This window comes from Salmo salar, chromosome 20 (assembly GCF_965601325.2).
Source record: "Salmo salar chromosome 20, fSalSal1, whole genome shotgun sequence".
Taxonomy (NCBI): Eukaryota; Metazoa; Chordata; class Actinopteri; order Salmoniformes; family Salmonidae; genus Salmo; species Salmo salar.
In genome coordinates this window covers 79,558,990-79,572,356 of record NC_138310.1, presented here as the reverse complement: position 1 = coordinate 79,572,356, position 13,367 = coordinate 79,558,990, and the positions used below count along the sequence as shown (strand labels likewise).

At 44.8% G+C, this 13,367-nt stretch overlaps 1 protein-coding gene across 3 annotated transcripts; it reads right to left on the bottom strand.

Moving 5' to 3' along the window:
* Positions 1 to 734: 734 nt before the first annotated feature.
* LOC106581395 (myb/SANT-like DNA-binding domain-containing protein 4) lies at positions 735 to 10,445 on the bottom strand. 3 transcript variants are annotated; one of them, XM_014163434.3, is made up of 4 exons: positions 9,994 to 10,445; positions 8,848 to 9,406; positions 7,603 to 7,884; positions 735 to 6,012 (listed from the first exon to the last, which is right to left on the bottom strand). In XM_014163434.3, the coding sequence occupies exons 2-4, from the start codon at positions 9,151 to 9,153 to the stop codon at positions 5,251 to 5,253; spliced, it is 1,350 nt and encodes a 449-aa protein (XP_014018909.2). In that variant the 5' UTR covers positions 9,154 to 9,406; positions 9,994 to 10,445; the 3' UTR covers positions 735 to 5,250. The 3 variants fall into 3 exon arrangements, with proteins under 3 accessions (XP_014018909.2, XP_014018911.2, XP_014018910.2); XM_014163436.3 differs by having other exon boundaries at positions 7,615 to 7,884; positions 9,994 to 10,444; XM_014163435.3 differs by lacking the exon at positions 9,994 to 10,445 and adding an exon at positions 9,590 to 9,987.
* Between the last annotated feature and the right edge of the window lie 2,922 nt (positions 10,446 to 13,367).

Genomic DNA, 13,367 nt, shown 5'->3' with positions numbered 1-13,367 from the left:
TACTGTCACACCTTTTTATCTTCTCACCCCTCCCTCTTTTCTCTCACCCACCCTCTCCTTACCCCCCCCCTTGTCTGTCACCCATCTCTCCACTATCCCTCTCCTCACCCCATCCCTCCGCCGTCCCTTGATCCAAAAGCTGTTAAAAGGCCATCTTTGATAAAGATAGTTAAATGTGTTTATTCTGTTCAAGGGTGTGCTTGTTTAAGATGCTGCCACTCATGTAAACCTAAACAAAGACGTGACAAGAGTCCAAATGATTCAATACGATTTGTCGTGTTACATTTTCATGAAGTCAGTTTGCTTCTGGAGCCATATTGCTGCATTTGTCAGATATGATTACCAATATGTATGTTACTGGACAGATATGAGGAATATTTTCAGCAGCCAAACTGCTGCAATTATTTAGTATTCAGTCTCTCACACATTTCATTGTTTATTTATTGAAGACACGTTTCACCAGTGAAAAAGGACCATTTTATAAAACAGAATTTGACGTAGACGGCTAAACCAGTCAGCAGCTGAAGCACATCCTTTCAGATAGGCTTTCCTTGCAGAAACAGACAACAGAAAATCTCAAAGCGGGAAAAAACCCCCAGCCTTTGTGATTTGAACTGCCTGCTGTGTTTGTGTGAGAGAGAGAGATGGAGGTGTATCAGCTGATTTAAGTGTGAATGTGGGTTCACACCAGATGTATTCATAAAAACAGGCAGAATTAAAAAGAAATAACACTATTCATTTATATCCTTTATTGTGAGTCTTAAAGGCAATGCAGAAAGCATATAGGCAACATTAGCCTTTTTTCATCTCTTTTAAAATAGACCGAACCAGCAGAGATCTTCAACTCTTTCCTTGGATGCCTGGGCTAATATAGAACACCACACACAGAACATTCCACCATAGTACTAAACCATAAACACACAATCAAAATAGCACCATTAAAAAAGACAAAAGGTTTGGTAAAAAAAAGACAATCTCTGTAAAGCCTTGCATGACACTGGTTTGAGTCACATACAGTAGTATACCGTAGAGCATTCTGTACTTTGAGTTTACAGCTACTCTACATTATGTCCACTTCCTGTGCAGTACATGGACGGTAGTACTGAGCTACACAAAACTTCACCAGGGACAAAACAACAGTTTCTCCCAGTACACAACCACTCACTTTACACAAACACACATTGTAGACACCAGTGGAGGCTGCTGAGGGGAGGACTGTTCACAATAACATCTGGAACGGAGTGAATGGAATGGCATCAAACACATGGAAACCACGTGATTGATGTATTTGATACCATGCCACTCCAGCCATTACCGTAAGCCTGTCCTCCCCAATTAAGGTGCCACCAACCTCCTGTGGTAGACACAGATTATATTTGTTCAATTAACATCTCCTTTGAATTGACAGAATCCCTATTTTAACGCAACAAAGTCCACAAACATAACAGAATGATTGGCAGGGAGATGTTTTAAATGTGATTGGTAGCGGCTCCTGAGTTTGAGTGGCAGTTTGAATCTTGATCCCGCCTCTACGGGAAATAAAACTGGATAACTTCCTTTTGTCAACAACCTGGAGTAGGATGAAGACGCCCTGTTGATCTAAGGTCAGTTTGATGGTTTTACTGTCTGATTGGTTGAGCTGTTCACCTCGTTTCAACCCATTGTGGATCACGCTGAACAGTAACAAGCTATTGGAGCTGTCTGAGACAGACAGGAGAGGTGGACCACAGAGGTGACTGCTCATAGAGGCTCATACCTGGCCTGTCTGCACTGAGATAAAGACCACACTGTCCCCGCTTCTTTTGCTTTTCTTCCAGGCACTTCTCTCGTAGATATCCCTTAATGCTCATCACATACGCTGCTGCTACTGTTCATTATCTGTCACTTTATACTTATATGTACATACGGTGGGAAGAAAAAGTGAACCCTTTAGAATTACCTGGATTTCTGCATAAATTGGTCATAAAACTTGATCTGATCTTCATCTAAGTCACAACAATAGACAAACACAGTCTGCTTAAACTAATAACACAAACAAGTATAATTGTTCATGTCTTTATCGAACACACCGTGTAAACATTCACAGTGCAGGTTGGGAAAAGCATGTGAACCCATGGATTTAATAACTGGCTGACTCTCCTTTGGCAGCAATAACCTCAACCAAACGTTTTCTGTTGTTACGGATCAGACCTGCACAACGGTCAGGAGGAATTTTGGACCATTCCTCTTTGCAAAACTGTTTCAGTTCCACAATATTCTTGGGATGTCTGGTGTGAACCGCTCTCTTGAGGTCATGCCACAGCATCTCAAATCGGGTTGAGGTCAGGGCTGACTGGGCCACTCCAGAAGGCCTATTTTCTTCTGTTGAAGCCATTCTGTTGTTGATTTACTTCTGTCTTTTGGGTTGTTGTCCTGTTGCATCACCTACTTCTATTGAGCAGCAATTGGTGGACAGATTCGCCTTACATTCTCCTACAAAATGTCTTGATAAACTTGGGAATTAATTTTTCCGGCGATGATAGCAAGCTGTCCAGGCCCTGAGGCAGCCCCAAATGCTCCCTCCACCATACTTTACAGATGGGATGAGGTTTTGATGTTGGTGTGCTGTGCCTTTTTTCCTCCAGTGTTGTGTGTTCCTTCCAAACAACTCAACTGTAGTTTCCTCTGTCCACAGAATATTTTGCCAGTAGCGCTGTGGAACACCCAGGTGCTCTTTTGCGAACTTCAGATGTACAGCAATGTTTTTTTTGGACAGCAGTGACATCTTCCATGGTGTCCTCCCATGAACACCATTCTTGTTTAGTGTTTTACGTATTGTAGACTCGTCAGAGATGTTAGCATCTTCCAGAGATTTCTGTAAGTCTTAGCTAACAGTCTAGGATTCTCCTTAACCTCATTGAGCATTCTGCGCTGTACTCTTGCAGTCATCTTTGCAGGACGGACACTCCTAGGGAGAGTAGTAACAGTGCTGAAATTTCTCAATTTATAGACAATTTGTCTTACCGTGGACTGACTTTTAGAGATACTTTTGTAACCCTTCCCAGCTTCATGCAAGGCAACAATTCTTAATCTTAGGTATTCTGAGATCTCTTTTGTTCGAGGCATGGTTCACATCAGGCAATGCTTCTTGTGAATAGCAAACTAATGTTGTGAGTGTTTATGGGGCAGGGCAGCTCCAGCTCCAGGTTAGTTAACTCCTGACTCCAATTAGCTTTGAAGAAGTCATTAGTCTAGAGGTTGGCATACTTTTTCCAACCTACACTGAATGTTTCAATTATGTATTCAATAAAGACAAGAAAAATACAATCATTTGTATGTCTATTGTTGTGATTTACTGTAGATGAAGATCAGATCAAATTTTATGTCTAATATATGCAGAAATCCAGGTAATTCCAAAGGGTTCACATACTTTTTATTGCCACTGTATGTACCTCAATTACCTTGTACCCCTGCACATCGAATTGGTACTGGTACCCTGTGTATATAACAAAGTAAACATTTCTAATTATGTATCTATTATTATCATCATCATTTTTCTATTATTTCTCTCTACATTATTGGGAACAGCCCGTAAGCATTTCACTGTTAGTCCACACCTGTTGTTTACGAAGCATGTGACAAAAGTTTATTTGATGCGATCCTATCCTCCGTCTCTCAGTGACCCTGGTCCTTGTGAAGCTATATTCTCTCTCCACCTCTAGTCTCTCCCTCTCTCAGTGACCCTGGTGCTTGTGAAGCTGTATTCTCTCTCCACCTCTAGTCTCTCCCTCTCTCAGTGACCCTGGTCCTTGTGAAGCTATATTCTCTCTCTACCTCTAGTCTCTCCCTCTCTCAGTGACCCTGGTCCTTGTGAAGCTGTATTCTCTCTCCACCTCTAGTCTCTCCCTCTCTCAGTGACCCTGGTCCTTGTGAAGCTGTATTCTCTCTCCACCTCTAGTCTCTCCCTCTCTCAGTGACCCTGGTCCTTGTGAAGCTGTATTCTCTCTCCACCTCTAGTCTCTCCCTCTCTCAGTGACCCTGGTCCTTGTGAAGCTGTATTCTCTCTCCACCTCTAGTCTCTCCCTCTCTCAGTGACCCTGGTCCTTGTGAAGCTGTATTCTCTCTCCACCTCTAGTCTCTCCCTCTCAGTGACCCTGGTCCTTGTGAAGCTGTATTCTCTCTCCACCTCTAGTCTCTCCGTCTCTCAGTGACCCTGGTCCTTGTGAAGCTGTATTCTCTCTCCACCTCTAGTCTCTCCCTCTCTCAGTGACCCTGGTCCTTGTGAAGCTGTATTCTCTCTCCACCTCTAGTCTCTCCCTCTCTCAGTGACCCTGGTCCTTGTGAAGCTGTATTCTCTCTCCACCTCTAGTCTCTCCCTCTCTCAGTGACCCTGGTCCTTGTGAAGCTGTATTTTCTCTCCAGCTCTAGTCTCTCCCTCTCTCAGTGACCCTGGTCCTTGTGAAGCTGTATTCTCTCTCCACCTCTAGTCTCTCCCTCTCTCAGTGACCCTGGTCCTTGTGAAGCTGTATTCTCTCTCCACCTCTAGTCTCTCCCTCTCTCAGTGACCCTGGTGCTTGTGAAGCTGTATTCTCTCTCCACCTCTAGTCTCTCCCTCTCTCAGTGACCCTGGTCCTTGTGAAGCTGTATTCTCTCTCCACCTCTAGTCTCTCCCTCTCAGTGACCCTGGTCCTTGTGAAGCTATATTCTCTCTCCACCTCTAGTCTCTCCCTCTCTCAGTGACCCTGGTCCTTGTGAAGCTATATTCTCTCTCCACCTCTAGTCTCTCCCTCTCTCAGTGACCCTGGTCCTTGTGAAGCTGTATTCTCTCTCCACCTCTAGTCTCTCCCTCTCTCAGTGACCCTGGTGCTTGTGAAGCTGTATTCTCTCTCCACCTCTAGTCTCTCCCTCTCTCAGTGACCCTGGTCCTTGTGAAGCTATATTCTCTCTCCACCTCTAGTCTCTCCCTCTCTCAGTGACCCTGGTCCTTGTGAAGCTGTATTCTCTCTTCTCTCTCCATCTCTAGTCTCTCCCTCTCTCAGTGACCCTGGTCCTTGTGAAGCTGTATTCTCTCTCCACCTCTAGTCTCTCCCTCTCTCAGTGACCCTGGTCCTTGTGAAGCTGTATTCTCTCTCCACCTCTAGTCTCTCCCTCTCTCAGTGACCCTGGTCCTTGTGAAGCTGTATTCTCTCTCCATCTCTAGTCTCTCCCTCTCTCAGTGACCCTGGTCCTTGTGAAGCTGTATTCTCTCTCCATCTCTAGTCTCTCCCTCTCTCAGTGACCCTGGTCCTTGTGAAGCTGCATTCTCTCCACCTCTAGTCTCCCCCTCTCTATCTGCAGTCGTCCAGACTCAAATTTAAAGAACTGTAGCCTCTCTTTCTCTAACTGCAATCTGTCCTTCTCCAGGCTCAGTCTCTCACCCTCCATATCTATCATAGAAAGCAAGGGTTTATTCTCCTTTCTCTCATTTGGTCCATCCACAGTAGAGGAAGAGGAGGTGGTAGGGGTGGAGGAGGAGGGAGGGCCTTGCTGGGGGGGAGCAGCAGCCCGTTCTGATTGGTTCATGAGCAACAGCCTAAGTCTCTCTTTCTCCAGCTGCAGTCTCTCTTTCTCCAGCTGCAGTCTCTCTTTCTCCAGCTGCAGTCTCTCCCTCTCCACCTTCGACTGACTCAGTCTCTCCTTATCCAGTAGGAGTCTCTCTCTCTCCACCGCTAGCCGCTCCGTTTCCACAGCCAGACGCTGCTTCTCCAGTTCCACACGCTGCTTCTCCAAACCAACCACAAGTCCCGTACTCTCGTGATTGGCCAGTCCCAACCCAGCAAAGCCCATTCCGCCCAATGAGGGGTCCCGATTTATCGAGGTCGCTGTCCCCTTTGAGGCGCTGAGCATTCCAAACTCATCAATGTGTGAGAAGACTTCCGGGATGCGTACATCGCGCTCTCCCATGTCGGGTAGGAGGGAGGGGAAACAATCTTCTTCTTCATCACCATCATCATCCTCCTCCTCTACCTCACCATCTCCGCTATCACCCTCCAGCTGACAGAGAGAAGAACACAGAGACAGAAGGACTCTGATCATTGATATACTGATTAATACAATACATACATGCTGGCATGCACACTAGTGATGCGCGGGTCAGCTGTTTAGTCACAATTGCTAATAACCCAATCCGCAACAGCCCGAGTACATGTACCTCCCTATGTATATAAACACCTCCCTACTCTCCTACATTTGCACACACTGTACATAGATTATTTCTATTGTGTTATTGACTGTACGTTTATGTGTAACTCTGTGTTGTTGTTTTTGTCGCACTGCTTTGCTTTATCTTGGCCAGGTCGCAGTTGTAAATGAGAACTTGTTCTCAACTGGCCTACCTGGTTAAATAAAAGGTGAAATAAAAACATATAAGAACTAAAAAATGTGATGGTGAAAATCTGACCCGCAATATAGAAAACGCCTAGACAGTCAGAAGGCGGAAGAATTTTTTGACAGGCCTTTTTTTCTACTTATACATTTCCGACATTTTGGAAGGCTATTTGTTAGTCAACTTGTTTAATGTCATAGCTTGTTGACCTAGAAGACTAAATAAAGCCTTGCTGACCAGAATGATGTCATAAATCAATAGCATGGATGTGTCAATCTATTTGATGTCTGTAAAGTTTGTTTTCTCTTCACCATTTCATCTCTGCTTCTCTCGAGCAGCAAAGACTTTTAGGGACGGGGAGAAAATGCTATAACAAAAGATAAACAGAAAACCTTTTCTGTGCAACATTTCCAAATGACATCAGTTTGACCGGTTTTTAGGGAAATTAAAAGCTGTTAAAAATGACCCAACATGTTTCTGATAAGATTTCAGTTCGGCTTGGATGCATATTATATGTGGTTGAAATGCTATCAGCTTTTATGATGCTGATAAAGATAACACCTATACAGACAGTCCCTAACCGTGCATTCATTCTCTCAAGATCCTGAAATAAATTATAGTTAATCCACTCCTGTTCCGAAGTCAAAATTTACATTTGGTGTATCATTTTCTTGCTAGAAATGCTTAATTCTGCACCAGTTAATATTATTAGGCTATATGAGAGGTTATAGACCTACAGTCAGTGTCCAGACTTAAGTCGTGGCTACTATTCCATTGAACCCATCCGAATAGTACAGTTCACTTGACATGACATTTTGAAGTCCCTGTCTTGCGACTGTCGAATTTGTATAGCGACCACAATCATCACACATAACACTGGCAACTGCCATCATCCTCTTTTACCACTGAACCAAATCTATTAAAAAAAATTGAATACTGCCCTGCCTTCGATTTATTTTCAACTCTCCATTTTGCAGCCTTTTCTCTTATTGAATTAAACTCAGACATTGTCTTTTTTGCCTCAGCGGACAGATGTTAACTCTTTCTGCCCAAGTTCCGAAAAGCATTTGGTGTGTATTTGGCACGCTACAGTTAGACCCTAAAGCTTAGGCTACGCACTAACGCCAGATAAAAATAGTGATAGAAAAACCTCAATATAGCCTATGAATATGAATTTCACAAGAATTCTACATTCACAGATTTTCTATACATTTTTTTCTTCCCTTTATTCAACCCACAAATCACTAATGCACACACACAGAGATCATCACCCTGTATCCATTGGCCTCCTCCTCCATCTTAACCCCTGTAGACATTGCGTGTCCGCTGGGCTCTCCAAGATCCGCCAGGTCCTGCCAGTCGCACTGGGACTCCTTGGGAAAGCTAGAGAGGTCGAGCGACTGGTCCCTTGAGCCAAGTGAGGCGTTGTGTTCAGGGGAGGACGGATCATACTCTGCCTTCAGCCCTGTGGAGAGAGACAGCTCAGCACGGAGCTGCTTCCTCTTCATTAGCGACCGCCAGTCCAGGTAACGCCGCTTCACCTGGAACCACACATACAGCCATTACAAACAGTGGTGATGTTACAACTCTCAAGATTCATCCGGAAGTATAGGTAAATCTGTACTGAGAAGGAGGAGCCCAATTGAACTCCTTCCAGTGAATGGGGCTGAATGAAACTATTGAAATGCAGCCCTTGTATGTAGGATACTTCATGCTATCTTTTCAGTGTTGTGTTCGAGACCACCTAAAGCAAGACCAATTTAAGACCAAGACCGGAGCAAATCAAGTCAAACTCATGGTGGGGATTTGACACTCACAATCATGGTCTTGAATTGGACTCACATTTTTGACTCTGTCTCAGACAACCTCGTCCCCCTACCGGTCTTAACAGTTCAAAATGTCCAGTATTTCTGTGTTAATAATTTAGAAGAACGTATGGATTCTTTAGACATTGAGAATGGTGAGAAGAGGAAAAAGCATGCTGAGGGCAAACAGAGAGCCACTACAAATGATCGCTAACCCAAACAGGTCTATACTAGATTTAAAAAAGTACAACTTCCCCCAGTCTCCCCTTACTAATAGTGAGTGTGCAACTTTCAAACAATTCCCCCCACTCTTCCCTCCCAACAAATCAAGGAAATTCTGACAAGCGCGACAGATATTTTTCAACCAAAGTAAAGGACAGTATACAATTAAAGTAGGAAGCCCAGGTTCCAATAGGCGATAAAAAACTAATTTGTCATTAAAGGAGAGTGGATATTTGGGCTTGCGAAGCGGGTTTATGTGCTGACTGGATGGGAGCTGACAATTACAAAAAAAAATTCCTCCACTGATCTCTGGAAGAAATTACGAGTCCTCACTGTCCGAGACCAAGTCAAAACCGAGTAGAAATGTATCTGACACGAGACACTCAATATGCGGTCCAGAGACCAGACTTGAAGACTACAACACTGTCTCTTTCACAACATCATCTGTCACTATGGAAGTCCTCTCCAAGCACACACCTCTGAAGATGTGCGTAGCTCGCCCTCTCCCAGTGAGTTGACTCCTCCTGCTACCTCCTCCCAGGCTCGTCTCTTCAGCTCGTTGATGGCGGTGTTCTGCTGGCGGGAGAACAGCACGTCTCGTCGCTTGTGGATCTCCCGGATCAGTGTCTGTGTCTCACGAACGCTGTAGTTACTCTTCCTCTTCCTCTTCAAGTGTTTCATCTGCAGGAAATCCAGCCTGGCGGTCAGGAGGGACGCACACGCAGATGGACAGAGAGATAGATCACGGAGGGATGGAGAGACAGAAGTCTTACAGAGGGACATAATTGGGCAAAGGCATGGAGAAGTGTGAAAGAGGGATGGATGGATGAATAGATACAGAGAGAGGGAGAGAGCAGTCAGGCTAGCTTGGACTTCAGGAAGTGAGTGTTGTAGATCGATGAATGAAGGTTGAGAAGAATCCCGCTGTCCTGCCTCTGGTGACACACTCCCTTAGTTCACGCAAAGGTTCACACAGCACAGGTAAGTGCTACAGCGGGTGTGTCCTCAGGCAACCAGAACAGAGCTCAGCTTCCTCCTGAAAGACAAACACAGGAGAAGAAAGCAACCAGAGAGCGATTAGGTGATCAAAATGGTGGTAAACGTATCTGCAATACAACTCAAAATGGGTCTGTTCTGTATCTTTATCTGCCACAGGACAAACACATGCTTTGACAGACCCAAGAGACTGCATGTGTAAGAAGACTGCTGTGTATTTCACCTGTTGAGTATCGTAGGAACAAAGATGTGCTTGCAGGCAACCATCATTTCAAACCATGCCACAATCATGTTGTTTTTCATTTACTTGGGGCGACGATTGAATGATGGGGGAACAGCTAGTTATCATAGCTGTCTCTCTCTCTTTTCTGAGGTGAGACGGGGACCAGGATAGGTTCCAGGTTGGACTATGTAAAACTCAGTGTAGTGCTTTGCATTATGCTTTTTGTGAAAAGCATCAGCTAGCTTGGTAACGTAGCCTAATCGGCGTTGTTTGTTGATCCGTTAGCTACAGTAGCTAGCTAACATGCGCACCGTAAAAACTCAAACCTCCACTGATCATTTTTATTAAGCCGAAATGGCAATCGACTACGTAATGCTATGTATGATTTTTGTTAAATAACTCACCCTATCAATCGTAGAGAATAAATCAGATGCTCATCAACGCCAAAATGTGAATCGGAACATTTTCGAGACGCACTGTAAACATCCTTCCCATTGGTCCGTCCGTTGTCACCACCCCCAGTTGTTCCGGTGGGTCCACGAGTCGTGTTGTTATAGCTAGTTGGCATGTTCTTCAAGTGAAGCAAACTGTTCAGGAGGAGACATGCTGCCTTATCAAACTCTCATGAGCTGCTAGTTAAGTATGTTTTTGTGGTTTGCGGCGCTTAAAGTGCCGACACACTTGCCTGACAGCTAACAGTTAGCTAAAATGGCTAGATACTTCACAGAAGCTGTCAGTGCTAGCCAAATACATTACGAGAGGTGACGTTAGCTAAAAGCGGAACTTCGGTCTACCGGTTCTTCACTGAAACTGGCCTTAAAGGGAGGCGTGCGCCGGCCGTTCCGGTGTGACTCGTGGACCCGGTCCGAGTGGCTGCTGGCGGCCCGGTGTGTGCAGCGCAAGGAGAAAGAGTGAATCGGACAGTTAATGTTTGCCAAATCAGCCATGTTCCATTGAATGTGTTATTCCTATAGAAAGTAATAACTGCCATGTTCTCCCTTGATTATCTTATTCTTTCTTCTATGGTATATTGGCGTTCGCAACAATTGAATGTGCATCCCGCCATCAACTGTGCGGGTGGATAATAATGATCCGCCAAAAAGGTAATAATGTGGGTAAAAATAAATATAATATACAAACTATCAAAAAATAAACGACCTAAACTAAATTAACCTACTTTTCTGTAAAAAATAAATAAAATCTAATCAGGTTCCTACATAGGCTCAGAAGACTCGTGAGGGTGGGACATTTCCTAGCAACAATAGGCTTTGCAGTGCTTCTGCCTTTAAGTCTTGGAGCCCCAAAACGTGTATCGGCTGCAGATATAATATCCAACTTCTTAGACACTTGTGCTGTATAATGAATTACTGTGGTTATAAATGCCACAAAATTAACCATCACAATGAGTGTACCCAGATCACTTGATTGGCTTAAAACACTAGTTGCAATGCATCCACCGCCATATCTTCAACACTGTGGCCTATTGCTCCTTCGACTCTCTTCATCGCCTCCACATAGGAAATCAGCTGCACAGCCCTGATCCTCGACTCTCTTCATCGACCTCCACATAGGAAATCCGCTGCACAGCCCTGATCCTCGACTCTCTTCATCGACCTCCACATAGGAAATCCGCTGCACAGCCCTGATCCTCGACTCTCTTCATCGACCTCCACATAGGAAATCCGCTGCACAGCCCTGATCCTCGACTCTCTTCATCGACCTCCACATAGGAAATCCGCTGCACAGCCCTGATCCTCGACTCTCTTCATCGACCTCCACATAGGAAATCCGCTGCACAGCCCTGATCCTCGACTCTCTTCATCGACCTCCACATAGGAAATCCGCTGCACAGCCCTGATCCTCGACTCTCTTCATCGACCTCCACATAGGAAATCCGCTGCACAGCCCTGATCCTCGACTCTCTTCATCGACCTCCACATAGGAAATCCACTGCACAGCCCTGATCCTCGACTCTCTTCATCAACCTCCACATAGGAAATCCGCTGCACAGCCCTGATCCTCCACGCTTTGATCTCCTTCACCCTAACAGTTGCAACATTTTCCATTCAGATATTCTTCAATACCATACTTCTCCTGTCTACAAACATTTTACACGTGACCATATCCTTTACAATTCCCACACTGTAATGGTTTGGACACAAATGCTCTCACTGCATACCTAATATCCAAGCTTCACATATTCAGGTAGTCTCCTCAAACAACAATAATATCGACAGGCTTTTCTCCTTCCTTCCATTTACCATACAGGTCAGGCGATTTGCACTGACCACTCCTGGGATTTTCTGACTAAGGTACTCGTCATCTATATCCAACAAGACTCTAGCTATAACTCATTCGGCTGGTGCCCTGCTCTGAAGATCAATACAGGTTACTTCTGACGTGGACAATTTAGCCACCTCCAGTGCAATCTTCTTCTGTTCGTCATCCACACAATTGACCAAAACAAGGCCACTTCTTGTCACCTTGATTGAATCCACCTTTCCCACTGCTTTCTTCACAGCCCTCAATTACAAATGGATTTCCCAAATGAATTTCCTTGTCTAAAAAACGCAGTCCGATAAGAAATGCATTATTGGACCGGTCCTTGTCTTCTACTACAACGTTTGCTTATTTTGTTCCATTTTACTTTCCATTCATTATCACACACTTGACTTGCCACACTTTAAGATTTAAGCACAGTCTGCATTTCCTTCCACGAGCACATCGCCTTCTCCCAAATCACCCTTTAAAATCACCAAATACCCTTCAAATAAGCTTAGACCGCTTCACCTGAAAGGGTTGAGCACTCTACGTAGCCTCATTCCCTGGAGGAAAAGAATAAAGATGGCGACACAGAGAGAGAGATATAGCACACACTTATCTCCCACATTCACCATCAAAAAGATTTCTTTCAAATGTCCTGCAGTTCCTTTCTTCACCACATGATGCCACTGTTGTCTTTCCTATTCCCTGAGAGCGGTTTGGCAGTGCTCTATCACAGGGATTTCCTTCTGCTTTCCGTTCCATCTGTGTGTTTAAAAATAGTTGGAGGAGAGATTGTGATCATCCCAAACAAAGTAGGTCTGTGTGTTGCTTTTCTCTCCATTTCATTTCAACCTCTCCTCCCTCAACTGATTCCTTACTGTCAGCTCAAACCCTCAGGTTTGTGTGTGTATTTTATTATAAACCTGCCTCTCCCTCCCTCTGTCTCCAGGTAGCAGTTCTGTCCCAGAGTATTTCTGTATCATGACGAGGCAGTTTACGGAGTATGAGTGGAGTGTTATCCACAAAGCAGGATCGGAATGGGAGCAACTGACAATGTTCTATAGACACTGGGTAACCATGGCGATACATACATCACTCACGTCCATGGTGATATATAATACACATGCTAGACTTGCACAATGACTCATACACATTACATGCAGGAGCAGGAACTCCACACACACAGTCATACACTCAAACGCACATTAATTGATTGTGGACTACAGGAAAAGGAGGACCGAGCACGCCCCCATTCTCATCGACGGGGCTGTAGTGGAACAGGTTGAGAGCTTCAAGTTCCTTGGTATCCACATCAACAAGAAACTAGAATGGTCCAAACACACCAAGACAGTCGTGAAGAGGGCACGACAAAGCCTATTCCCCCTCAGGCAACTAAAAAGATTTGGCATGGGTCCTGAGATCCTCAAAAGGTTCTACAGCTGCAACATCGAGAGCATCCTGACTGGTTGCATCACTGCCTGCTACGGCAATTGCTCGGCCTCTGACTGCAAGG